This window comes from Geotrypetes seraphini, chromosome 9 (genome assembly GCF_902459505.1).
Source record: "Geotrypetes seraphini chromosome 9, aGeoSer1.1, whole genome shotgun sequence".
Classification (NCBI taxonomy): domain Eukaryota; kingdom Metazoa; phylum Chordata; class Amphibia; order Gymnophiona; family Dermophiidae; genus Geotrypetes; species Geotrypetes seraphini.
In genome coordinates this window covers 120876774-120904559 of record NC_047092.1, presented here as the reverse complement: position 1 = coordinate 120904559, position 27786 = coordinate 120876774, and the positions used below count along the sequence as shown (strand labels likewise).

At 42.7% G+C, this 27786-nt stretch overlaps 1 protein-coding gene across 1 annotated transcript in view; it reads right to left on the bottom strand.

Moving 5' to 3' along the window:
- The window catches only part of PER2 (period circadian regulator 2), a 223616-nt gene that overhangs the window by 152436 nt on the left and 43394 nt on the right, over positions 1-27786 (bottom strand). The window contains 2 exon segments of the mRNA XM_033958942.1: positions 4797-4848; positions 7827-8028. Of these exon segments, the coding sequence (XP_033814833.1) occupies positions 4797-4848; positions 7827-8028 (254 nt within the window).

Below are 27786 nucleotides of genomic sequence, written 5' to 3'. Positions count from 1 at the left end.
ATGAAAGGACTTTTCAATGTCAAACCTTCTCTCAAACCGCCTCCTGTGGTTTGGGACCTCAATGTTGTTCTTGCTCAATTGATGAAGCCTCCATTTGAACCAAGTCTACGGCTCATCTGAAGTATCTCACTTGGAAAGTGGTGTTTCTCATTGCCCTCACTTCTGCTCGCAGAGTCAGTGAACTGCAAGCTTTACTTGCTGATCCACCTTTCATTGTCTTCCATCATGACAAGGTGGTCCTCCGTACTCATCCTAAATTCCTTTCTAAGGTGGTATCGGAATTTCATCTCAACCAATCTATTACTCTTCCAGTGTTTTTTCCAAAGCCTCATTCTCATCCTGGAGAATCACCTCTTCATACTCTGGACTGTAAACGTGTTTTGGCCTTTTATTTGGAACGCACCAAACCTCACAGAACTACTCCTCAACTTTTTCTTTCCTTCGATCCAAACAAGTTGGGGCATACTATCTCTAAGCGTACCATCTCCAACTGGATGGCTGCTTGTATTTCCTTCCGCTATGCCCAGGCTGGATTACAACTGCAGGGTCGAGTCACAGCCCATAAAGTCAGAGCAATGGCAGCTTCAGTAGCTTTCCTCAGATCTACACCTATTGAGGAAGTTTGCAAGGCTGCTACTTGGTCCTCGGTTCATACTTTCACTTCTCACTACTGTCTGGATGTTTTTCCAGCCCAGATGGCCAGTTTGGCCAGACAGTATTACAAAATTTATTCTCCTAAATTGCCAACACTCCCACCATCCCATTCTGGTTAGCTTGGAGGTCACCCATATGTGAGAATAGGCTGCCTGCTTGTCCTGGAATAAAGCACAGTTACTTACCGTAACAGGTGTTATCCAGGGACAGCAGGCAGCTATTCTCACAACCCACCCACCTTCACTGGTTGGCTTCTCTGCTAGGAGGAGATGCGCCCTGTGCTGGGCGGGAAAGCACTCGCACATGCGCGGTGCGGCTGACTCAAAACTTCTAGTTTCTTCAAGCAAGTCTGCTTGCGAGGCTTCCGCATCGAGGCTCCATCAGTGACATCACCCATATGTGAGAATAGCTGCCTGCTGTCCCTGGATAACACCTGTTACGGTAAGTAACTGTGCTTTTCTTATATTCCAATAAATTTCCACACAGATTCTAAGTGAATTACAGCATAAAGATGCCCTACATTTTTAGGAGAATAATCAATTAACATCTTGGCATTCTCTAACACTGAAAGGTAGAAACTTCCATACTTTTACTCCTTGATATAGAAAGGCATTTTCAAATTTGTTTTAGGGGGAGCTAATTTTACTGATGGATAATTTAATATTAAACATCGCTCTCTTCGAGTCATACAAAAGTGTGATGGAAAATTCAAAACCTGTACTAAATGATAGGAATTATTACCATATATTGATTTAAAAATTAGACAGGGCATCTTAAATTTTATTCTGGAGTTTACCGGGATCCAATGAAACTGGAATCCAAAACAGAGCATAAATTGCCTCAATCGGAAAACAAATTTCTTAATTACTGCTTTTATATGAAGTTCAAAAGACAATTTTGAATATAAAATTACTCCAAGAACTTGGGTACTAGGATTGTTATACAGATTAATACACTGAAGTATTTTCAAAATTGTGCTTTGAGCAGTGCCATTATTTCAAACTTATTTCTGTGCTATGATGATGCTCACTGACTAATTTTGAACTAATTTTGACTAATTTTGTACACAGGAATGTTGCTCCTGCTCAGACCAGTATGGCAGCAGCAAAGATCATATGTTTTTAATTGAGAAATCCTGAAACTGGCATTTTAACTAAAAATGTAAGCCTCGCTCCTTTTTCACAAAGTGACTCTCTAAGCCAATGACTAAGGAAATGAAGACAACATCTAGTGAAGAGAATCTGCTGGACTATGTAAAGCCAGCTACTTTCTAAACTGAAGAACTTTTTCTTCATTTTTGGTAGCTTCTTCTCTGTCTCCTAATATTCACATAACTAACTGTATTGATTTTTCCAGGCCCTTGGAGATATTCATTCAAATTCATAACACACCACTTGATCAGATCTGTGCAAATAATATATTACTGAGTTACATTGTATAGCTTATTGTTTATTATAATGTAATGTATCTTCTTTCCTGAGGAAATAACAAAGCAGTGAATAATAGATACTAAATCTAGATTTGACAGAAAAGAATGCCAATTGTCAAATGAAAGGAAATAAATTGAAGGAAAAGGTAAGAAAAGTAATAGTAGCAGTAATATATTACTTTTACAAGTATGAGTAACCATTGTTGAGTAAGTTGAGAGGACGGCGACAGAGGGCAGTGGTCAATGGAGATTGCTTTGAGGAAAGGGATGTTACCAGTGATGTGCCTAAAGGTTCAGTTCTTGGGCCTGTTCTTTTTAAAATTTTTGTAAGTGATATTGCTGAAGGGCTGTCAGGTAAGATTTGAATCTTTACGGATGATACCGAAAGATTCTTCTTCAATAGAGAAGATACTCCTGATGGTGTGAGAAAGGACCTAGTGAGGCTTGAAGAATGGTCTGAAGTTTGGCAGCTAAGATTTATTACTAAGAAATGCAAAGTCGTGCATTTGGGCTGCAAAAACCCAAGGGAACGGTACAGTTTAGGGGGTGAAGAACTTATGTGTACGACAGAAGAGCGGGACTTGGGTGTGATTGTATGTGATGATCATAAGGTGGCCAAACAGATTGAAAAGGCGAAGGCTAGAAGGATGCTAGGGTGCATAGGTAGAGGTATGGCTCCTCATGAGACTTCATATAGAATACTGTGTACAATTCTGGAGACTGCACCTTCAAAAAGATATAAACAGGATGGAGTTGGTTCAGAGGAAGGCTACTAAAATAGTCAGTGGTATTCATCATAAGGCATATGGGGACAGACTTAAAGATCTCAACATGCATATTTTGGAAGAAAGGCAGCAGAGGAGATATAAGAGATGTTTAAATACATGGCATAAATATGCAATAGGCAAGTCTCTTTAATTTGAAAGGAAGCTCCGGAATGAGCGGGCATAAGATAATGTTAAAAAATGATAGATTCAGGAGTAATTTAAGGAAATATTTTTTTACAGAAAGGGTGTAATATGCATGAAAGAGGTGGTGGAGACAAAGACTGTGTCTGAATTCAAGAAAGCATGGGACAGGCACGTGTGATCTCTTAAGAGAGAAGAAATAGTGGATGCTGTAGATGGGCAGATTGGATAAGTCATTTGTCCTTTATCTGCCATCATGTTCCTACTTTTCAAAAGTAATATAAAACAGTCATTAGTTTCATTAGGAAACAGGAATGTGTCACAATTACTAGTCTAGGTAGGTTGCTGCAAAAAACAATATATTACTTGCAATGGTGAAGACCAGGGCGGTGGTGCTCCCGTTCTCTTCTCTGCGCCCCCGTTCCTCCTTCGCTCCACCACTGCATGTACATCTTCCCTTCCCCCCGTACCTCTAACTCTTTGCTGGCACAAGCAGCATCTCCAACTTGCTGCCCTTGCCAGCCTTAGCTATCCCTCTAACATCAATTCCTGGTCCCGTGACCAGGAAGTAACTTCAGAGAGAGAGCCGAGGACGGCGCAAGCAGGAGGTTGGAGATGCTGCTCTTGCTGGTGAAGAGTCAAAGAGGAATGGGGAGATGGAGAGGAGGAGAGGTGCCAGTATCTCCACCAAGATGGCACCCGGGGCTGTCTCCCCCTCCCGTTATTACACCACTAATTACTTGTAAAAGTAATATACCATTGCCCAACTCTGCTGCTGATGGCGAGTAAGACTCAAGGATATGAGATGCTATTTGTGATTGTCATCTTTTTCCTGCAGAGGGCAGTGTCTGAAGCCTAGTTTCACGTACAACATGGTTCTAATGTCAAAAATTAATGTCATGTTTGAGTAACATGAAGAAAATAAAACCTAAACAAAAATAACAAGAACAGTATCAGTAGGACAAGAAGAGAAGACTTCAATAAAATTACATAGAAGGGCTTTGTTTCAATGTCTGTTCATCAGAACTGAAAAAAAATTACAAAACTGTAGAAACTGAGGGAAAAGGCAGTTCTGTGTTTTGGAACAGCATTTCTGTCCTGGCTCCATTAAATTACATCATGTGCCCAAGCACCTGATTCAATCTTGCTTGTCAAGGAGTTTCAAGTTTCAATAAAATTTTATATACCACCTATCAAACTTCTACACGGTTATACATATTTAAAATTTAAAAATTGGGGTAACGAACATTGTGACATACTAAGACGATAGGGATGGAGGTACAAAGTACATTTCAAAATAGGAAAGAGAGCCATTTAAGGGAAGTACAAAAGGGAGGGGATATCCCCTCCCAACTGTAAACTGAAATAAACAATGGTTCTAAGTAGGAAAAAAGAATTCGTACAGCGAATCCAACAGTGGGGCAGGGTGGCCAATACCGGGACGAGTTCTATGGCCTATGTCCTGCCTGCGGCAATATGGATCAAGAGCAAAAATGCACGTTTTTACGACATTCATATAGTCAGAGTACAGGTCTTGCCTATCTATGGAGAGAAGGAAAAAACATCTTATAGTGGAATTTAGCAAGTAAAATGAATATATTGCTGGATTGTGGGTTTAAAATTGCCTCAAAAATGAACGGAACAATTGGGCAGACTATATGAACCATGCAGGTCTTCATCTGCCATCATTCACTATGTTATTATGTTAAGTTGCCTCATGTCCATCTTAATAACATATTCAAATGTAATCAATCATTGAAAATCTAATATTGCAACAAACCAACAATTTTAACACAGGGTCTTACCTGATACGACAAAAGAAAGATTTCTCCTGCATGCAGTCCTGGGTCGAAGAATCTAAAAATATTACATAGTTAAATAAAAAGCATAATATCAAAATAATTACAAATATAGATAATAATTATCATACAACTGTGACATATCTATGAATCAATTGCTTAAGTAAAAAAACAACAACAAAAAAAATTCCCCAGCTTCTACTAGTTGGATCTAATAACACAACAGTATTTCACACAGAGGGGAATAATTTTTTTTTTAAAAAAGGTCCATCCGTTTTTGGCCTAAGGTGCTATTCGCCCAAAGCAAACACAAACAAGGACTTAGAATGTTGTCTCCGAAGTAGACTTGAATAAATCTCTTAAGCTCTCAGACGCCTGCGTTAGCTATAACATTGTTTGTAAGCCAACTTATGCAGGAAGGAGGTATCTTTCATCGAGCTTTAGAGTTTTCAAATTGAGAGTTTATGAATTTTTTTAAGGTTTTTCAAATGCTATATGCAAATTAAAGCATTATATAAAAACGCAACTGAAAAGCCGGCACTTAGCTTTAAGCATGTGTTGTCACTGCCGGTATTATGTTCTGTTGCTAGGCATAGCCCAACGGGCCCCGTTTCACCCGACTAGGGGCTTCCTCAGGGGCCAAAAAGTTTATTGAGCTGTTAAAGCCCAAATTTTAAAGTTGAAAAAAATGGCCCCGAGGAAGCCCCCTAGTCAGGTGAAACGGGGCCCGTTGGGTTATGCCTAGCAACAAAACATAATACCGGCAGTGACAACACATGCTTAAAGCGTCAGAGGAGAAGTTTCCGCCCACACACATGCGACTGCAGGGCGGCACAGGCAGGCTTCGCCGGCTTCAGTTTCTTTTCTAAAGCACCGCAAAGGTAAGGGGAAGGGAGAGAGATAGATTTGGCTGGAATAAGGAGGGGGCCGCGAGCGATCGGTGACTGTGCGCCTATGGGAGGGGCCTTAAGCACCTGGGCCAATCAGGACCTTAGGCCCCCACCTAGGTGTATCCCATGATGCACTGGGAAGAGTCAGGCCCACTTTTCAGTGAAGGTAGGCCTGGAGCAAGCATTCGGCTAGCCAGCCAACTTAACACAAAGTATTTTGGGCTCAGGGTGGGCTTGGGAGGGGGCATGTCCTTCGGGGGGGGGGGGGATGTCTGGCAGGAGGGACTGGGCCAATGCTGATGATCTTTACAGGTAGCTTTGGGTCTATCCTCCGGAAGGCGCTGAAATTTAGAATCCTCAAAATCTTTAACTAACTTTTCCAAGTCCCCTCAAAATAAAAGTTTACCCTTAAATGGAAGTTTCACTTGCCTCTTTTTAGAGGCGGCATCAGCTGCCCAATAGTGAAACCACAAGAGCTTTTTAGACGTGACTGCTAAGGATATTTGTTTTGCTGAAGCCCTAATAAGATCATATAGGGCATCCTTAAGAGCTCCCCCCATTTCTACCAGAAGAGTAGTCTTCTTAGTAACTGCTGCAACCAAGGCATCTACCTTTAGATGTTTAAACTTTTCCTGTTCCTCCTGGGCAATAAAGCTGTGATATCGCTTTGGCCACTCCTAGATCAGCATCTGGAATGGCCTATTCGGCAGAGATTAATTCCTGCATGGCCTCTTTTATCGGAAAGGCTTTTAGAGGCTTCTTGGTGCCAATCAGAGAATTCGCCAAAGTCGAGGACTGAGAATCTGGGAATGAAATATTCAGACTCTGGAGTGCCTTTGAAATAAAACCTAGTAGTTCCTCTCTATCAAAGACCTGAAGCGCAGTTGGGTCATCTGATCCAATAAGCAGTATGTCCTCATTCTCCAATTTACCCAGAACAATTTCTGTGGGTGACGCAGGTGTTTTGCAAAGGGCAAAAAAATGAGAAGGGGAGGATAAAGGGTCTAGCTCAGAAGGACAAGTTAGCCTCCTACGCCTGAGATACCTTTTGCCCCTGCTGCAGCCCTAGAGCAGAAGGATCTGAACCTTACTGATGGGAGCAGGCCAGTAGATCTACAGGCATAGCCACCTTCAACAGATATGAATGAGTCTGCCCTGCAGCTTTATCCCTGTGCAATACTTGAGAATTAGAGGCATCAAAAGTAGAGGGAACCGCTTGAATAACCTCTTGTCCAGGCTTCTCCACAGCACTGGAAGAGGAATCTTGACAAGAAAAGATTGCTGCGGTGGTTAGAGGAGAATACAGCCACCCCTTCCTTGTGCAGGAAAATGCATCCCCTGGTATTGTGTTGTCCCTTGACACAGCCTCTCTGCAGCTGGCCAAGTACACCCCAGATGGTGTTCGTCACTTCCCACAGCACGAACACTGCTTAATGTCCTTTTCCGCCATAGCTAACTCAACCATTAAAACCAGAAAGCAGACAGTAATTCAAAATTTAAAGACACATTCACCTCAAAACAAAGTAGACTGTAAATGAGGCAAAAGCTGTGCAAGTCAGCCTTCAGGGGAAGACAGAAGCCTGTTCCTGTCAGAGTTAGCAACCGGAGAAGCCCTGAAACTAAACTGTACCTTTCTCTCTCTCTCACTTATTTTTAAGTATGGGAAAGGAGAAAAAATAGCATAGAAACCCCCCAAAGTAGGAGGGAGGGTAGGGAAGGGACCTGGGGGGCCCAGGTGTATTCCCCAAAGCTGGCACTGCCTTAGCTCAACTGTAACAAGCACAGGAGTTCACCAACAGAGACCAGGAGCTAGAGATAGACTAGACTAGAGCATACTAGTTGACCTCTTGCTGGAGATAGAGCATACTATTTGACAAGGATGCTTTCTGTTCAATAAGACAGAATTCAACTCGGTACTCTCTATCACCACCTGCTGTTAGATGGGCACAGCCCACTAGTCTCTGGATTCATCTGCTGCTGGTGCTAAGGAAATTCTAATGGTCCCACACCAGAACTGACTAAAGAACAATGATATATAGTTACTTAAGGTTACACAGTTCACCTCTTTAGATGCCGAGTACTAAAAAAGGAACCTACTGTTTGTTTAATAAACTGATGAATAGAACCATGAAAGACAAATACTTACCAACTCCATTGCAAACACTCCATGAAGGCAACCTGTAAGGTGTGGTGGAACTGTAGAACACACCAACATCTTGAGGAGCCAAGAAGTCCACAAATTTGGCATCCTTGAAAACATCTCTTTTGCATTGTAAAATGGAGGCAGCTTGGTCAGAAATGTATATAATTTTCCCAGTGATCAGAGAAATAGCTACAGCAAACATGTCCTAGAAAATTGCACAAGTAACAATAACCACCTAGATAAACAGCAATCCAAATGACTGTTTTTGTGCTAATAACCATAATCCTAACATGTCAACGAGCTAAGGACTGTACATTAATACAAAAAAAGATGCATGCATGTGGCCTGAAAGTTAATTGCATGCTTTAGCATATTGAAGGTAATTTGAGAAGTGGGTATGTACTCTAAAATTACTACAAGTGTCTTAATATTCCTTAATCTTCAGGCCCATGGTGGCATGGTCATGGGAGAGAAGCTTATAAAATTACCCACTATAAATCTGCATTAGCAGCAGCGTAACAGGGTGCCTGCATAGGTGGAAGAAATTGTGCCTATCGTGCAAATTCTTCAAGTATATACAACAAAAGATTAGATTCTTGCCTTTGCTAATCTTCTTTCTTATAAATCCATGCTCTATTCCTGGATAAATGGGTTATGCATCCCACGTTGAGAGACTGCTTGTAGGAAGCCTCATTTACATAATTTTTTCAGATCCTCCCCTCTTACCTCAGAGCTCCAGTTCATGCAAAAGCATACAGTCACACCTGTAGAGGACACAGACAAAAGGGAGGGGTACAGGGAAACTCCCTGACAAATTAGTCTAATCTGCTCATAATATGAAATGTCATAACAATCATAAACAATTGAAACAGCTTATTAAACAGTATAAACCTGAAAGAACCTGTGCTATAAGGAGACACAGCCTGCACTAACAGTGGGGTGGCCTCAGTTAAGGACCCCCAAGGCAAAGTGCATAACATATTTGGATGGTACTCTTAGAAAAGCTTGTCAGAAACCATAAACCCAGCTTACCAGTACTCATTAAGGTAGACAATCAGCAAATTGGCAAATCCTAGGGCGGGTTCCAGGAATAGAGCATGGATTTACAAGAAAGAAGATTAGCAAAGGTAAGAACTTAATCTTTTGTTCTTGTACAATCCCGGTCTATTGGTGGACAAGTAGGATGTAACAAAGCAGTCCCGTAAAGCCGGGGTGGGACTGATGAGTCTATTGCCAAAACAGAGGAACCAAAAGCAGAATCCCTCTTGGCCGCCACATCAATCCTGTAAAACTTAGCCACGGCACCAAACTTCCGAAAAGGGAATTAAGAAGGGATGAGACTCATGGTAGGGAAGAAGATTAAGAAGAGGATAAGCACTATAAAAACACTAGAGCAAGCTTGGTCCCTTTTTAAGGACACAGTCACCGAGGCACAAAATCTATATATACCGCGTATTGTGGTATGCGAGGTAGGCCTGCTAGGACTGGCCCTAGTATAAGACCTATGCCTGGAGCAGTTAGTTCCCATTCTGCTCAAACTAAAGAACAGTTTTCCTTTTTGCCTGCTATTCCTACTAAAGCCAGCAGAGGGAGCTTAGGGGTTGAGCTACAGACTTCCCCTCCCCCTCAACTTCCCAGGTCTTGTGACCGGAAATGCTTTGCACCTGGGAAGGTTGGGCGGGGCTGTAAGTTCCTTAATCTCAGGTCTGAGCAGTTGGAAAGGCAGAGGGAGAATTGGAGAGGTGGAGAACAGTCACAAGGAAAGTACTGGCAGCCTAGCTCAGGACTAAGAGCTCTGCAGGACCAACAAACACCAGAATGCATGGATATTGTTGAAGCTGGGACTGAGATGACTCCTGACCTCTCTGAAGTTCCACAAGCCATGGAATTAGAATCAGAACCAGGCCCAGAGGGTCAATCATTTTATCAACCCATGGAAGTGTGTCTCTCCAAGGCAAGTACAAAATCTGCCTAAAGTATTTCAATTTCTTTTGCCTTGGACAGTGAACTGTTTTGGTTTATTTTTCTTTTGAGAATGTGTTTTGCCCTGCTGAAACTGAAGCAGAACAGCACAGAAGTTTGGGACTGTAAAACTGATATGTGATAATCTTTTGGGTTATACTTTATCCAGCCAGTGTGGTGGGGGGATTTAGCCCCACGTTTTGAGGTGGGATAGAGGGCTCTATTTTGTAGCGATATTACAACACGTGGAGCACACCACCTGGTCAGCATAATTTACATTGCTGAAGGAGTGCAGTGCTGTGTCACTGATCATAATCCAAGTTTACTACCAAAGGGAAGAGACTGTTTTCTTTTTGTTAGTTTTTTTTTTTTTCTTTTGAAAGAACTTTGAAGCTGAGGCTCATTGATAAATACAGAGCCCTTTTGCTATTTGAATTTGAAACTTTATTGTGTATGATATTGAAATTGAGTTTTGTTTTTTGAGAAGACTGGATTGCTTGGTAAAAATCCTGACAAAAGTTTGTTTTTCATTTTGGTTTTACTGTTTGGCAACTCAAATAAATCCAGTCCTGGTTTTCATGAACAACTTACCTGACTTATTGGCAAAATCCTTATTCTAAAGTGGTTTGCTTTTTCCTTCCTTGTGGAGCCTTCTGCGGCTCACAAGGGCATAATCCTTGTTCCCGCAGTCCTGGACACATTGCCCGGAGCCTGTGGGTTACAGTATCAACAAGGGATCAAAGAGGAAAAAGAACAAAGAACCAGCGTGGCTCACTGTAGAGGTGAAGGAAGCAATAAGAGACAAGAAAATTTTGTTTAAGGAATGGAAAAGGTCAAAAACGGATGAAAACTGGAACAAGCACAAACAACATCAACGCAGGTGCCACAAGGTGGTAAAAGGTGCCAAAAGAGACTATGAGGAAAAATAGCCAAGGAGGCGAAGAACTTCAAACTGTTCTTTCGATATATTAAGGGCAAACAACCCGCGAAGGAAGCGGTGGGACCGTTGGATGACCATGGAACAAAGAGAGCGCTAAAGGAGGACAAAGCAATCGCCGACAAACTGAACACATTTTTTGCGTCTTTATTTACTGAAGAAGATGTACACAGCATACCGGAACCCATCAGGCTATATGCTGGAAATGAAGACGAAAAGCTGACAGGATTGACACTTGCAGAGATCTCCTAGGAAAGAGACTTGGGAGTTATGATCGACAAGTCGATGAAGTTGTCCACGCAATGTGCGGCGGCGGCAAAAAGGGCGAACAGAATGCTAGGAATGATAAAGAAGGGGAGCACAAACAGATCGGAGAAGGTTATCATGCCGCTGTACCGGGCCATGGTACACCCTCACCTGGAGTACTGTGTACAGTACTGGTCACCGGTACATGAAGAAGGACATGATGCTACTTGAAAAGGTCCAGAGAAGGGCGACTAAGATGGTTAAGGGGCTGGAGAAGTTGCCGTATAGTGAAAGGTTAGAAAAACTGGGCCTTTTCTCCCTCGAACAGAGGAGATTGAGAGGGGACATGATCGAAACATTCAAGGTACTGAAGGGAATAGACTCAGTAGATAAGGGCAGGTTGTTCACCTTCTCCAAGGTAGGGAGAACGAGAGGGCACTCTCTAAAATTGAAAAGGGATAGATTCCGTACGAATGTAAGAAAGTTCTTCTTCACTCAGAGAGTGGTAGAAAACTGGAACGCTCTTCCGGAGTCTGTCATAGGGGAATACACCCTCCAGGGATTCAAGACAAAGTTAGATAAGTTCCTGCTGAAAAAGAACATACGCAGGTAGGGCTAGTCTCAGTTAGGGTGATGGTCTTTGACCAAGGGCCGCCGTGTGAGCGAACCGCTGGGCACGATGGACCACTGGTCTGATCCAACAGCGGCAATTCTTATGTTCTTATGCAAAGAGGACCAGGTAGCAGTCCTACAAATCTCCTCCAAAGAGATAGTCGACGACTCTGCCAAAGGGGTAGAAAACACCTCTAGTAGAATGACTACTCACAGAAAGGGGGGGGGGGTTCTTTCTGGCAGCAATATAGGCAGAAGAAATAGCCATAGGGATCCATCTCAAAATAGTGGTTTTTGAAACTGGACTGCCCTTACAGGCAGGATCCACCAGCAAGAATAGGTGTTTGGATAACTGAAATTCGTTCATGACTTCCAAGTACCAAAACAAAATTCTGTGCACATCCAGCAACCTCAGCACTTGGTCCAGCTCTTTCGATCCCGAGAGAGTAAAGGTAGATAGCCAGACCTCCCGGCTGATGTGGAAACTAGAGACTACCTTCGGAAGAAAGGAGGGAACAGTGTGAAGTAACACGCTGGAATCCAAAATTCGAAGAAAAGGACACTTGCAGGCAAAAGCCTGAAGCTTGGAAACTCTGCAAGCTGAAGTTATGGCCACCAGGAAAACTGTCTAGACATTGAGATCCATTAAGGACACATGCTCCAAAGGCTCATAGGGTGGACTTCGTTTGCTGTGCAAGAGAGAAGTTATCACGCTCGAAGAATAGCCTCAGTGGACTAAGGCCACATGCTCAAGAGCCAAGTTGTAGGTCCAAGCGGTCTGGATCCTAGAGTGCGATCAGGCCCTGTGTAAGAAGATGATGGCAGGGAAGCCTGAGCCCCTGATCCAGCTGCAAGCGAACCAGGTCAGCATACCACCTGATCTCTGTGCACCTTGATCCATCTCAGCAGACGGCCTATCATAGGCCACAGAGGGAAGACACAAAGAATGCCTTTCAGCAGCCAGGGCTGTACCAGCGTGTCTAAGCCTTTGTTGCCTGGCTCATGACAGCAGATGAAGAGCTGATCCACCTTCCTGTTGGCTGCCAACGTAATGAGGTCAAGTTTCAAGTTTATTTAAGAATTTTATAAACCGCCCAATCGGTCTTCTAGGCGGTGAATATTATGTTAAAAACATGTATGGGATAACTATACATCCGTTAAAACAATAATCATTGTTAAAAACATTTAAAAACAATACATAACAAACAGGAACCAAAAAAAAGGGAAAGAAGGGTAGAACTACAATTTATCAAGTAAGAGAGAATATATAGGGAAAGAACAATAAGGGAGGGAATAAAACTATGTAGCCCTAAAAAGGGCATTTAGGTCTCAAAAGCATCAAGAAAAAGAAATGTTTTTAAATTTGTCTTAAAATGGTGAAGAGTTGATTCTTCACGTAAGTGGACCGGAATATTATTCCAAAGAGATGGAGCACTGACAGAGAAAATGATGGACCTCATTATGTTGATAATCTTCAAAGATGGAACAAATAACAGATTTTTAGAAGAAGATCTGAGAATCTTAGAAGAACTATAGGGAATAAGAAGGCTATTAATGAATTATGATTGACTATTTTATCTAGTTTTAAAGGTTAGTAAAATAATTTTATATGTGATTCTATGTTCAACCGGCAGCCAATGAGCTTTATAAAGGAGGGGAGTAACATGGTCCAACTTCTTAGCGTTAAATATGATCTTAACTGCAGTATTCTGTATAATTTGGAGTCTTCTTATTTCTTTTTTAGTTATGCCCTTAAAGGTCAAACACTGGATGACACCCACCATTCCACTATGCAGCTGAAGGCTCTCTGGGTCAGGGACCACTCCCCTGGATTCAGAGTCTGACGGCTGAAATAATCCACCTGAACAATGCCCACTCCTGCAATGTGCACTGCTGAAATAGCCACAAGGTGGATTTTCCAGCCCACCAAAAGAGAAGCTGGGTTTACTTGCGCACAGCTGCACTCCTGGTGCCTCCCTAGTGACAGACATAAGTTGCTGACATGGCAATGTACTTGAAGACATGCACCACTTAATTCCAAAGAAGGTATTCAAAGTGCAGGAGAGCCAGCCAAATCACCCAAAGATCCAGACAATTGATCAACCACTTCCTCTCAGATGGAACCACCGACCCTGGACCGGGCTGTCCGAACAAAGGAGCACCCAGCTGAAAAGGCTGGCATCTATTGTCAGGATTACCTATTTGGAGATCGAGAGGGGAAGACCCTGGGATAGAAACAGAGGACAACCACCAGACCAGACTGCTCTAAGCCTCCGCTGTCCAAGGGAGCTGGCATGCAATGGATCCCTCTGCGGACTCCAATGGGAAATAAGCACATCCTGTAATGTGCATAGATGGGCCCTCACCCAGGGAACCACATCTATGGTCGCAAACATGGACCCCAGGACCTGCAGGTGCTGCCAGGCTATCGGGACCGGAAACTCCAGGAAAGCACATATTAGCTGGAAAAGTTTCTCCTGGAATGAATCAGCCAAAAAAACCTTCTTTTGCCCTGTGGCAAAGCGGACCTCCAGGTATTCTACGTTCTGTGTCATAACAAGCTAGTTCTTTCAAAAGTTGATCACCCAATCTAGATGCTGATGCAACTGAACGACCAGGCAAACCGTCAACATCCCTTGGACTCCAACTGGGCTCCGATGAGCCAGTCGTCCAGGTATAGATGGACTCAGATTCCGAGTCTCCAGGCCATCACTACCACCATTATCTTGGTGAATGTTCTGGGTGCCATCGCCAATCTGAAGGGCAAAGCCACAAATTGGAAGTGTTGCTGCAGAACATGGAACATTAGATATTTCCTGTGTTCTAGAAAAAAATTAGGGTGTGAAGATAAGCCTCTCTCAAGTCCAGTGAAGCCATTAATTCCTCAGGAGCTACCGAAGCGATCACAGACCACACTGTGTCCATGCTGAAGTGGGGGACCTTGAGGGCCGCACTGACCGCTTTGAGGTCCAGGACTGGTCTCCAAGATGGCACGATGACATATCAAGTAACTGCCGGAGCTCAAGTCAGGCTCTGGTATAGATTCTAAGGCTGCAATATCCAGCAATCTTTGGAATGTGGCCTCCACTCGGGCCACCTTGTCTGGTCTTCCCACTGAGGAGTCCAGAAAAGAGCTCCAAAAGGGGTTGAGAAAACTTGAGTTTGTAGCTGCCCTGAAGAATATCCAGGCCCCAATGATTGGAGGTGATAGCCAACCATTCTTTCAGGAAGGCCTAAACACCCCCCCACAACTGTACCCCTCCCCGATCTGCAGAGGAGCAACTGAGAGCCTGGCATCAGAACTGTTTCTTAGGGGGTAGATGCAGGATGGCTCCCAAAAGACCATGAACACCAGGATCCACCAAACTACTGTTTGGCTGACCAATAGGAGCTTTGACCTAAGGAGCCTCCATAGCACTGACAGGAATGTCTGAAAGGACAAAAGCTAGACTGTCTTGGATCTCGAGAGGACTGGTGCCTGCTGTTGGGCAAGGATTTGGGTTTACAGTCTTGCACAGCAGCCATGAGGTAATCTAGACCTTTACCGAACAGTAATTGCTCAGTGGTGTCTTGTAGTACAACCACTCCAGCACTAGAGAGAGAAGTGCGCTTGGTGATCTGTGCCAACAAGGAATCCACTGTCAGGGACGCAAAATGTTGATTAAATACGTCCACACGAAGGAGTAGAAGAGTCCAAAAAAGACTGGTGAACTCCAGATATTTCACAAACACCCTTCCTTTATTTCTCAATATAACAACACCGACTCGACATGCACATTTTTCTGCCAGACGGCCTGCCTCAGGAGTCTCAAAGGTTTGTGTAAAAGTAAACAGATTCACATCCGATGATTACTTCAACCTCACACTAGTAGATCTCCTTCGTGTCTACGTATTGTGATTGTGAATTTGATTCTCCTGTGTCACTCTGTCTTTCTGATTAAATGCATCCGCCATTGGGTAGAGCTTGGACATGGCTCTAGCAACTCTTGGAGGACCCTCTAGCGCCTCCCTGAGATCTGTGAGAATCTTAGTTATATCTGGATGATCAGGAAAAGATGCCGAGTGCGGCTCTGTGCTACTCATAAGAGAGCATTTCGCTGTTGCTGACTGTCCAGCCTTCAATTTCAACCTCCAATTTCAACTGCTGGAAGAATTTGCCTAACCAAAACTGAGGGTTTAAAGAATCTCTGCAAAGTGGGGTCCTCACTCAGATCCTGCCCTGAGGAGTCCATCTAAGTGTTTTTCTTGCAAAAATCTGTAGAGGCAAAATGTAACTTTAAATTTAAATTGTGCGGAGTCATGTGATGTTATGTTTGGGAGAGATTGCTGATCCGCGACTCTCCTGTGGCCCGTCCGAGCAAAATGCCTAAAATCTGCCTTTAAAACTTTTGAATTGCTCCCACCAGCTCCCTCACAATGTGTGTAGGCACTGGGGCTCTTGTCAGCCCGGGAATAGCAAACCGATGGCCAGCAAGACAGGTTGGGAGGACAAAGATCACGTGAAGGGGTTGGAGGATAAGATGGTGGCGCCTTCCAGCCCCACAGGCCCCTCTGTTGCCTCGATGTGGATTTCAGAGATCACTTTGGAAGTGATAGCTGTACTGGAAACAATTTTGGACAAAAGACTGCTTTCCATCGACTGAAAGTTGGAGACTGTGCAGGGGACAATAGAAGAGGTGAGCTGGCAGCTGAGGACTTTCCAGCAACACTTGAGCGATGTTGAGGACAGAACCCAGGATATGCATAATACGCTACATGGCCATGCGGAGCAGCTGCGGAGTCTGGAGAATCGCCTAGAAGATTTAGAGAACTGCAGCCAAAGGAATAACCTTCACTTTGTCGGCTTCCTCGAGTTACTCCCAGAGGGGGAGTTGGGTCGCTTCATTGAAAACTGGCTACGATCCAACTTACAACTGCCACAGACCCTGGGACCATTGTGGGTAGAACACGCCCATCACATCGGCAGCTGACAGGGAGTGGAGGCCAGGCCCTGTGTGATCATTGCACGCATTCTGAACTTTGCCCACATAACTGCTATTTTACAGGTGATTCGCATTGGACTGACTCTGCAATATGAAGACTGGCGAATCTTGTGTTTTCAAGATTATTCTAGTCGGGTGGCTCCACAGCGGAGACCATTTTCCCCGATCTGTAATGTGCTGTTTGCCAGGAAGATCCGTTTTGCACTGGCCTACCCGGTTGGCCTACCCGGCTAATTAAGAATCACCCATAATAACACCACTACAGTCTATGTGATTCCACAACTGCAGCACACCCCTTTTTGGCCTCCTTACTAGTCTCGGGGACGTCGGCGTCTCTTCCTGCCATTAATGGCCTGAGCTGATCTCCCAGACCTGCGCCTGAAGTAGTTATTCTTCTATATCTGGAGACTGGCAGACTCTGATATCTGCAGGCCTCATGGACACGTGGGGGTTCTTGCTGTTCCCTGAGTTGGAGTTTGATAGCTTGGTTGTTGTTGGGGGTCTAGTTCTCTGATTTTGCAAAGGGGTTCTGACAATTTGGGCCACTGGGGAGCTCACTTGATGTTTGTTCCTTGGATGTTTGGGCTGTGGTTCGATGGCCTGGGGTTCCCGGCATTTCCCCTTCTTTATTTGGGGTTTTTTTCTCTTTTTTCCAAGCTGGTTGCTCCATTGCTTTGGTACTACTGAGGAGGAGGCCTGTGTGTTTGGTTCTTTGAGGGAACTGTTGGACTGGCTGTTTCCTGGGTGTTTGAGCTGAGGTAGGACGGCCTGGGGTCCTCCACATTTCCTCCCCTTTTTTCGGTTATTTCTCTGTTTAGAGCTGGTTGACCCATTGATTTTGACTATGGGGGAGTGTGGCTGACTCTGTGGTCTGCATGTGAATTTTGGGGATGGAGGGGTCTCCCTGCTGCATGTCCACAAGCCCTTTGTCTTTTTTTTTTATTTGTATGAGTCTGGTATGTGTGGTACGGGGGGGGGAGGGATTGGTATGTTTGGGTGAGTATGCTGAGAGGGCAATGTGCTGGTTGTTCTTTTAGGAGTGGGCATGCTACTGACGCTTGCGGTTTCAGACGCTTGCGGGGCTATGGGTGTCTGTGTCATGTATGGGTACAAGACTGCAGCCATTGAGGGGAGGGGTGGAGGATTGTATCTGTGCTAGGGTGGAAAGCTCAGGTGGCTGGGCATCTACAGGTGACTAGCACTACTCTTGGAAGTGGCAGTGATACTTCAGGGTCTTGGGGAAAGAGTGGCACAACAAGTTGGGATGAGTCTTCGGGTAATACTATTGGTACTGCAACATTCCTTGAAAAGCACAGAGGGTATGCTGGGGTGGGCAAGTCTCCTCCTTTGTTCCTTCTCATTATGCAAAGGGGTTGGTCCTGTATAGTATGGTGGTTGTGCTGATTTCTTCTCCTCTTGGCTGAGGGCTAGGGAAAGTGGGAGGGGGGCTGCAGCTGGGACTGCCCCCTCCTCTGCTGTCACAATTATAGACTTTTTACATTATTCCTTTCTCAGGGATTCCCAAATGGTTAAACTACATACTTGGAATGTAGGTGGTGTTTCCTCCCCATCAAAAGAACAAAAATATTACTGGCTCTACAAAGACACAGAGCCAATATTGCCATGCTTCAGGAAACCCATTTAGATATGGAATAACATGCCAAATTAAAAAATTGTTGGATGGTGAATTATGTGGCCTCATCAACACAGGGAAAAAAAGGGGGGTGATTATTCTTTTTCGTAAGGGGCTGATCTCCCAGTTAGACAAGATCTGGGCGGACTCGGAGAAGCATATTGTTCTTTGCCAAGTCACTATCCATCAAAAACTGGTAGTGCTTTGTAATTTTTATGCACCCAATAAATATGATGTCCAATTTTTGCAGCGTTTAATAATCTAATCCTTAAGTTTATATATCGGGTAATCTTTAGTGGCTCTCATGCGTTTTGGTACATCTAATTTGATAATTGGCAGGGAGTTTAACTCCATATGGGACCCTCAGATGGACAAGTCTCAGGGAATGGGAGTGCTGGGACAGAACTCAGGGAACCTCCTTTCCAAGCTTTGCAGGGCCTTAGATCTCGTTGACATATGGCATTTCCTTCACCCTACTGATAGAGAATATACCCATCTCTCCAGAGTCCATTCCTCCTTATCTAGGATTGATTATCTGCTGGTGTCCCACATGAGGAGAGTGGAGATTGGCCCGAGTGAGATCTTGGATCATGCCCCTGTGTGTGTGGAATGGGAGGAGCAGGAAGGGGTATGATTTGGAAATTTCCATTGGATTTGTATACAGATCCTGCTTTCCGGGACAGACTACTTAGGGAGTAAGTGGAAGGAATATAATCTGGACAATGCACCACAGTGGAAGAATTCAGTACTCTTTTGGGAAACAGCTAAAGCCGTTCTAAGAGGCCATATCATTAACTACACCAGTCACAAAAGAAAAGCCAGAGATAGAGCGATTCTCCGCCTGGATAGTCGGCTATGGCGCGAAAGAACGCATTTTGGGCTAACTCATTTACCAACTGATAAAGAAAAATTGTTGGCCACTCAGGTGGAACTCAATTCCTTACTTCATCAACGGGCAAAGAAATTCAGGCTCTATTATAAATATCATCTTTACAGATATGGGAGCGTAGGCGGGAGGCTTCTGGCATGATTGGCGAGGTGGCGGAGGGTTACTCTCCCATCTTATGGGTGCAGGAGGCAAATGGACGGGTATTCACAGATGATCACCAAATATGTCAGATTTTCTAGGGTTATTCCTCACTTTATGGTACTCCTTCAGCCTTGGAGTTGGAGAGTACTAGCATGTATCTCAAAAACTTTCCCTCGCCGCAGGTATCAGCTGCAGAATTTGACAAACTTAATGCCTCTGTCATGGTAGAGGAGGTGGAATGGGCTATTTCTCAGAATGCCTTGTGTAAGGCCCCTGGTATGGACAGCTTTCAGGCATAATTCTACAAATTACTTCAAAGTGACATTGCTCCCTCCCTGTTTAAGATGTATAACACTTGCATTGAGATAGGGACTCTGCCGTTGGGCCTTAATGTGGCCCAGATGGTATTGCTGCTCAAGCCTGATAGGGACCCCACACTTCCGAGTTCTTACCGACCCATCTCACATTTGAATTTCTAAATGAAACTTCTAGCAAAGGTGCTTGCCACAGACTAGCCCAAGTTATTCCTTCGATCATTCATGATTCAGGTTGGCTTTGTACAGGGGAGATCCATCATTAAAAATATGTGGAGGATTCTTATGTCCATGGAGAAAGTGACTGGGGAGCGGAGGCCTTCTCTGTTGATCAGTTTTGATGCGGAAAAAGCCTTCAATAGAGTATGCTGGGACTTTTTATTTTGGCCCTTCAGTCCTATGGGTTTGGAGGCAGATTTGTCCAGGCCCTTTCAGTATTATACATCGATCTCAGGGTGTGTCTCAGGGTGAATGGTATGAGTTCTTCTCAATTCCCCACTTGCTGTGGCACCCTCTATCTCGTTTTGACTCTAAGTGAGATCATCCACACATCAAACATCAAAGGGGTGAGCATAAGTGACCAGGAATTTACAATAGCAGCATTTGCTGATTTACTAGTATACATACAAGACCCTGGAGAGTCTCTTCCCGCGTTATTAATGTTCATTCAGGAATACAGAGATTTTGCAGGTCTAAAATTGAATCTAGATAAATCTGAGGCCTTGGCACCAGTGGGGAATTTATGTCAAGAGTGGGGGGACATATTTCCCATTTCGCTGGGCAGATAGCTCCTTCTGGTATTTGTGCATTTGGCTCCCCCAGAATATTGAAGATTTGTACGCTTTTAGGGCTCCTTTTACAAAGCTGCACTAGTGGTTTTAGTGCGCACTAGATGCTAACCCAGCATTGAGCTGCCATTAGTTCTAGCCATGTAGCGCAGGTTTACCACGCGTTAAAATTCTGTGTGTTCTAAAAACGCTATCGCACCTTTGTAAAAGGAGCCTTTAATGTTCAACTCTTACTAGTAGACACTAAGGCATAGAATAAAGTGCGCCTAACTTTAGGAGTAGTTTAGACGTCCGATTTAAGTGGATAATGAGCCATTTAAGGGTCTTAACAAGCGTTAATTGGGACAGACGGAGATAGGCGTCAGATAGACGTTCTCAGAACATAGACGCAAGAGTTTAGGGAAAAGTCGCGTCTAAGTTTGTAGACGTGAGCGTAATAGGGGCGTAACCTGGGCGTGGTTAAGGATAGGCACCACATAGACGCTACTTAGGCAGCAGCCCACGTCTAAACTGTAGGCGAAGGAAAAGCTGGTCTAAGTGTAGTTTTTGCTTCATTTCAAAGCAGTTTCAGCTTTCGTAGCAGGAGACTTCCTATAGATGCAAGTTAGGCGTGCTTCCCGCTTCTGCAACGATATTCCCTATAGTGAGTTTGAATGGGTTTTTTTTTTTTTTTCTCCTTCTTAATAGATTTAATAAGCCACCATATCAATAGAGCACATCAATATAAACATATTGCATGCAAAACAGTACTTTTCTGCCCAGTTTCAAGTCTATTAAAAGTTTGTATACATGCAATATCAAATAATTTCAATGCGTATGACGATAAAAATTTTGGGGAGACAAAATAAAACAATTTGTACAAGTAAACATACAAATGCATGTACACAAATAATTAGCGATACATAAGGGAAGAGGGGTGAACTACAATTTTTAAGGAAAGTAAAGATACATTTAAGGAAAAAACAACATCAGGAAGGTAATGAAAAAATGTTTTCCAAATATGGCTAAGCCTAAAATGAGAATGGGGGAGGTTGTGATCTATATATAAAGTCTGGTTAAATTTAGGTATTTGAGCCTGGGATTGATGATAGAAGAATTATCCTATCTATGACTCAAATGCATCTTTGTACAGGTAGCATTTTAATGTGCTTTTAAATTTTTCTATTGAGGTTTCTCCACGCAAATAGTTTGGTAAATTGTTCCAAAGCTGGGGTGCTATGACTGAAAAAATTGTAGCTTTTCTTGTACCTATTATTTTTAAAGAAGGGATAGTCAGCAAATGCTGTTCCGTTGATCTTAGAGTCCTGGCTGGATTGTATGGTATGAAAAAAACGATGCATTGGTGTATTGGTTTGTTGGATTTTGAAGGCTATCAGTGCAATTTTATAGATTATTCTGTGCGAAATTGGTAGCCAGTGTGCTTTTCGTAGAAGAGGTGTAACATGATCATATTTTTTGGAGTTGGTAATAATTTTTATTGCTATATTTTGTATAATTTGTAGCCTTCTTATTTCTTTCTGAGTTATGCCATGATACAATGTATTGCAGTAATCCAGCCTGGAAATAACCAAAGAATGACTTAGAATATTAAGAGCTTTTGGTTTTAAGACTTTGGATAAAGATCTAATGAGACGTAGTTTATAGAAACAGTTTTTAACTACGGAACTAATCTGATCATGAAAAGAAAGTTCTTGGTCTAATAATACTCCTAATATTTTCGTCGTTATTACTTTTTGTAATGGGAAATTGTCTAAGAGTATTTGTGATGAGAATGTAAGATTCTTTTTCCATGGAAAAAACATAATTGAAGATTTGGTTGCGTTCAGGGCCAACATGTTGTCTTTAAGCCACTGACTTATTTGCTTTAACTTATTAATTTATTATCTCATTGGAATCAGCTATATTTAATGGATACAAAAGCTGGATGTCATCTGCATAAGCAAAAGCGGAGAATCCAATGAATCGACTTAAAGTAAGGAGTGGCGACAAGAAAATATTAAATAAAAGAGGGGACAAGATTGAGCCTTGAGGGATGCCATAAGAGTTTTAACAGTTGTTTGATGATGAATTGTTGAAAATAACTTTGGCTGAACAATCTTGAAAATATGATTTAAACCAGTTTAGCACTTGGTCAGAAATGCCAATGGAAGACAATCTCTTGATGAGTAAATGATGGTCAATGGTATCAAATGCTGCAGATAGATCAAGTGAGATCAGAAGTACAGATTTATGGTGATCTAAGTGGTATTGGATATTGGTTGTAAGACCTATCATAGAGTGTTCTGTTGAGTGATTAGATCTGAAGCCTGTCTGATTGGGATGTAATGTATGTGTTTTTTTCTACAAAGTTGCTTACATGATTGAAAATAACTTTTTCTATTAATTTAGTGATAAAGGGTAGATTGGCAATGGGTCAGTAATTTGACTCAATTGCAATTGAGTCTTTAGGATTTTTTATTATTGAACGGATGATTGCTTCTTTCCGTTCTTTCGGTATAAATCCTGAGATTAAGCTGATTTACTCATTACACCACCTTTGGCTTTCCTGCTTTAAAAGAACCCCCTTTTTTCTCAACAAACAGTGCTATTGCTTTGCCATTTTTAGCAGCACATTTCGCTTTCCAGGCAAACTTATTTTCTCCTTCCCATGGCTAGGACATCCTAAGCTGTCATGGGAGGAAACTTCTCTTTTGACAGAAAGATGCCATTTGTGGCTCACCAGGTTAATGCACCTTGTCTATCTTCTTAAGTACCCCGGTTCAAATCCCAACTTCCTAACAGCTTCCTATTAGCTGTCATAAGAGGGTCTAGATGGTAGCCTTTGCCATTTTTAGCAGCACATTTCCCTTTCCAGGCAAACTTATTTTCTCCTTCCCATGGCTAGGACATCCTAAGCTGTCATGGGAGGAAACTTCTCTTCTGACAAAAAGATGCCATTTGTGGCTCACCAGGTTAATACTCCTTGTTGCACCTAGTCCATCTTCTGAAGTTCCCTGGTTCAAATCCCACCTGCATCTTAACAGCTCTCATAAGTGGTGGACTTTGCTGTTTTTAATCAGCATTTTGCAGGCACAGATGCATCAGATACATTCATCATCTCTCTGCTACAAGCCATTGTGGTAGGAATGGATTTCCTTCTATCCAATATCTGCACAGGTCAACAAGTAGAAGAGTTTACTAAAACTTCAGAGGGCTTGGACAGGTATTGAAGGAAAGTACATGTTTTTGAGATGTACCATAGAGACATTCCTGTTGGTATATTCAGCTTGGCTGGTTGTGGTTTCATGCTTGAGGAGTGTATGTTGGGGTGGGGGAGTGGGTTTAGGATAAGAGAGAACAAGCTGCTTTACACATCTGAGAACTGCTGCAGATCATTTTAAAGATCAACTCAAATATGTTTAAGCAAAGGAATGGCCAAAGAGTTTTAAGGTTTTCTGGTAGAATAATATCAAATATTTGCTAACCGCACTCAAGACTTGAACTCCTGACGTATGGAAGATAAAAGTAGCACCTTAAGGAATAGAGCTATAGAGGGAAGTTTGTTTAGAATTTGGTAAGACTAAGCAGATGACAAATGGCTTCTAGTAAAAGCTTTGAGAAGTGAAGGAATTGATTAAAAGTCAGTACAAGTGGGTTTGCCAAAACCACACCTAAAGCTCGCCCAATCAGATTTGAAAGTTTTCTGGTGGGAAGTCCAAACGGTGCCTATGATGTCAGATGTTACTTAGGCTTCCTTAGTATAAGAAGGTCCATCAGTGCAGTGTTTTCTCTTTTAACACTCCTATTTTGTGTTATTGCTTATGTAGATTTCTGAGACCTTACCTTTCTTAATTATCTTTTAACCTTTTCTTTCCTACATCTGTCACAACTATCCATTTCATAGGACCATTAGCAGCTATAGTAATTTGCAATTTTGATGTTTGTCTAACTTTTTTCATCTTTCCAGGAACAAATCTAGGTGAGATTGATATATTGCTAGCTATTTAAGTGTCTTTATTAGATAAAAGCTAAGGTAGAACTGATTTCTTCTTTTGGACTCCTTTTGGACTTCCTTTGGTGATTCTCCATTAACTTTATCTTCCCTTGATACCTGCCAGAATTCTCTCCATTCCACAGGGTCATTAGAAGGTCTGAGAATGTGATAATAAAATATGGTTCCAGGAGTCTTGGCTAAAAAAAACCTCCATGCTGTTTTAAACTTTGGTGACAGCAAAAAGGATATGCAAGTTACATGAATATGTGGAACCCATAGCAGTGCTTTTCATCATAGAGCTAAAGGTAAATCTTTTGAATCCTAATTGTTAGGTAGCTTTAACCTTTTCTTTCCTACATCTGTCACAACTTTCCATTTCATAGGACCATTAGCAGCTATAGTAATTTGCAATTTTGATGTTTGTCTAACCTTTTTCATCTTTCCAGGAACAAATCTAGGTGAGATTGATATATTGCTAGCTATTTAGGTGTCTTTATTAGATAAAAGCTAAGGTAGAACTGATTTCTTCTTTTGGACTCCTTTTGGACTTCTTTTGGTGATTCTCTATTAACTTTATCTTCCCTTGATACCTGCCAGAATTCTTTGCTCAATAAAATATATTTAATAATAAAAAAGGAACCGTGTGTTGTTTTGCTTCTGTTCATTCTAGCTGTTATTCTGAGACTATGGTGTCTATTTTGCCACATATGTTTGTCTGAACGTTTTCCCCTTTTATCTCCTGATTTCAGGCTCCCAGAGTGCCTAATGTCTCCCCTTGTGTTTCTCAGAGCAGGTCTGTTCAAACTGGGTTCAGCACAGCTTGCACCTGGACAAAGCTCAAATCCCAACACAGAAAGAATAGGTGAGAATGATGTACTGCAACCTTTCTTTGCCCTTGTGATGAATTATCTACATTTTCAGAATACTAACACGTTTCACACTTTTTTTCCTTCAGAAGGGTGTACTGATAGAAGATTTTCAGAGAAAACAGTCAATTGGTGAGGTTTTTTACAAAGGTGCGCTAAATCCACACATGCGCTAACTAAGTTTTTATGCACACTGAAGCTGCACCATTTAGGTGCCGTTAGCGTGTGGCTAAAGGTTAACGCGTGCATGTTATCCTATGCATGTGTTAGTGGTTAGCGTATGCGTGGATTTAGTACACCTTTGTAAAAGATAGCCTAAAACTCACCAATCAACTCTTAATTTGTCTCAATCCATCTTCCTTTTTCTTCAGCCTGTCTTCTACCAGGAGCAGATTCTGGGACCTTAACAATTCTACCACAGTAACAACTTGAACTTATGAGTGCCTTACTCTGCATACCTGTCATCCATCTCATCGAACTGCAGTTGCTGCTTTCCTGGACTGTGCAATAAAAATCTCATACCATTTTTCACCTTGTGCTTATTTATATTGAGTAGCAGCCAGGCATTAGTGTTTCCTTAATAAACACCACTTCAGCTACTTGGTCACATTGACCTTAGTCTTATCTAGTGTTCCATGAGGTTTGCTAGTATATCTCCTGCCTCACAGCCTGCAACCAGCATAATATTTGAGAATATGAGAGGTGGAGAGGATGAACTAGGTGCCTTAACTTGGGGGCTTCTTTCAATCAGTTTCCTACCCTGACAGCTTGAGATATGCTGAACTGCAGCCGATTTGGCATGCTTCAGGTGCTCTGTAACAGAGCCGCATGCACGCCGATGCTACTGCCCAAAGGACGCCTAAACAGCACAGTAGAATCCAATTAGAATTGCTATGCTTTTATGGCTGATTCTGTAGCACAGCGGTTAGACTGAAGGTTGGGGTGTGAGCCTGGTCTGGGTTTGACTCCCTCATGTCTTTCAGCTGAAAAAATACTCATTTTAATAAAAATGACAAGCTACACACCAATCACATCTAATTTTCATCTCAAACAGCACAACATTAGCAATACTAGAAACAATCTATTCCAAAAGTTCAGTTTGCATTTGATAAAAACAACAGTATTTGAATCCATGTGTAAGTTCTAGGTTGCACATTTGGGTGTAACCTGCAGATCTCAACTTTGCTGCCCATTAGGGGAAATGTAGCTTTTCTGCCAGGGAGGGAGAATAAGGCCTTCCGACACTGGGAGGAGTCAGGGATCACTCTCCTCAAGCATCTCACAATCCTGACAGGGTCTCTGATTACTTATGCAGATTTCTCTGGAAGAGTGAACACTAGATGGGGGAATTGTTATGCCTTCTGTCAACTTAAACATTATTAGCACAGCCTTGAGCTTTCCTCTGGGGGATAAATTATGCCATTTTTTTAAATTCACTTCTCTGGGGAATATGTCAATCTCGGCTATTCATAAGGCTGTATCAGATTTGGGACCCACAAAAGATTTTTCGCAACTCCTCAGTAGATGGGAGGGCGATCTGGGCAGTTTAGTGTCCACCTGGGATGTTCAGGCTAGTATAAAACACATTTCCTCTGAGTGCACAGCACTCACCTACATGAAAGCACCTTGAGAGTCTTTCAAAGGGCATGTGTTACGCCTTCCCAGCTTCATAGAATGGATTATGTTCAGTTACCTCTTTGTTTGAAATGCAATCTAGAGGAGGCTACCTTTTTTCATGCTTTCTGGCTCTGTCCTCCTGTACAATCCTTTTGGAAGCAAGTAGGAGCTTGCGACAGGCATGTCATAAGAACATAAAAACATAAAAAAATCCTTACTGGGTCAGACCAATGGTCCATCAAGCCCAGTTACCCGTTCTCATGGTGGCCAATCCAGATCACTAGTACCTGGCCAAAACCCAAGGAGTAGCAATATTCCATGCTACTGATCCTGGTCATGTCTCTAGCGGTGGTCCTTTTAGGCCTGTTGCACAATTGTGAGATTTGGGGGTGGAGATCTAGACTTTGGGTCCGGAAGGTTTGCATTCTGGGTCAGAAATCTATTTTGCAAGAGTGGACCTCAGAGGGTTCTCCATCCTATTGGGGTTGGAGATTGACTATTCATGAATTGATGGGAAGCCCAGAATGCTAAGGGTACCTACAAATGACAGAAACACTTTTAGGCTATTTGGGAGTCTTATCTTAACTCCTTATCACCTCAGTTGCGCAGTCAAACTTTAAACCAGCACTGAACATCTGTTATTGGCTGTTGTAGGGGCCTTTTACATTCCTACCTTTGTGCTATCTGTTGGATGGGGGGTGGCTAGGGTTGAGTTGGGGTTGAAGTGAGGGGAAGTGGAAAGTGGGTGGGGGATAAATAAAAGCAAAAATTTAATGATGACCATATATATTCTATTTTGTTTTGGCTGCCTTTGTATGCATCCTGTATTCCTTGTTGGCCTTCTTGGTTGTGTATTTGCTCCTGGTTGTCAATAAAAATTGTTTTTTCCTAAATTCAAATTGGGAAAATCCAAGATGACTGCTACGGGTGCAATTTTCAGAGAAAAACTGCCTGGGAAAGGCACAGGAACCCCCCAAACACAGCAATTTTAGGATTTTAGTGA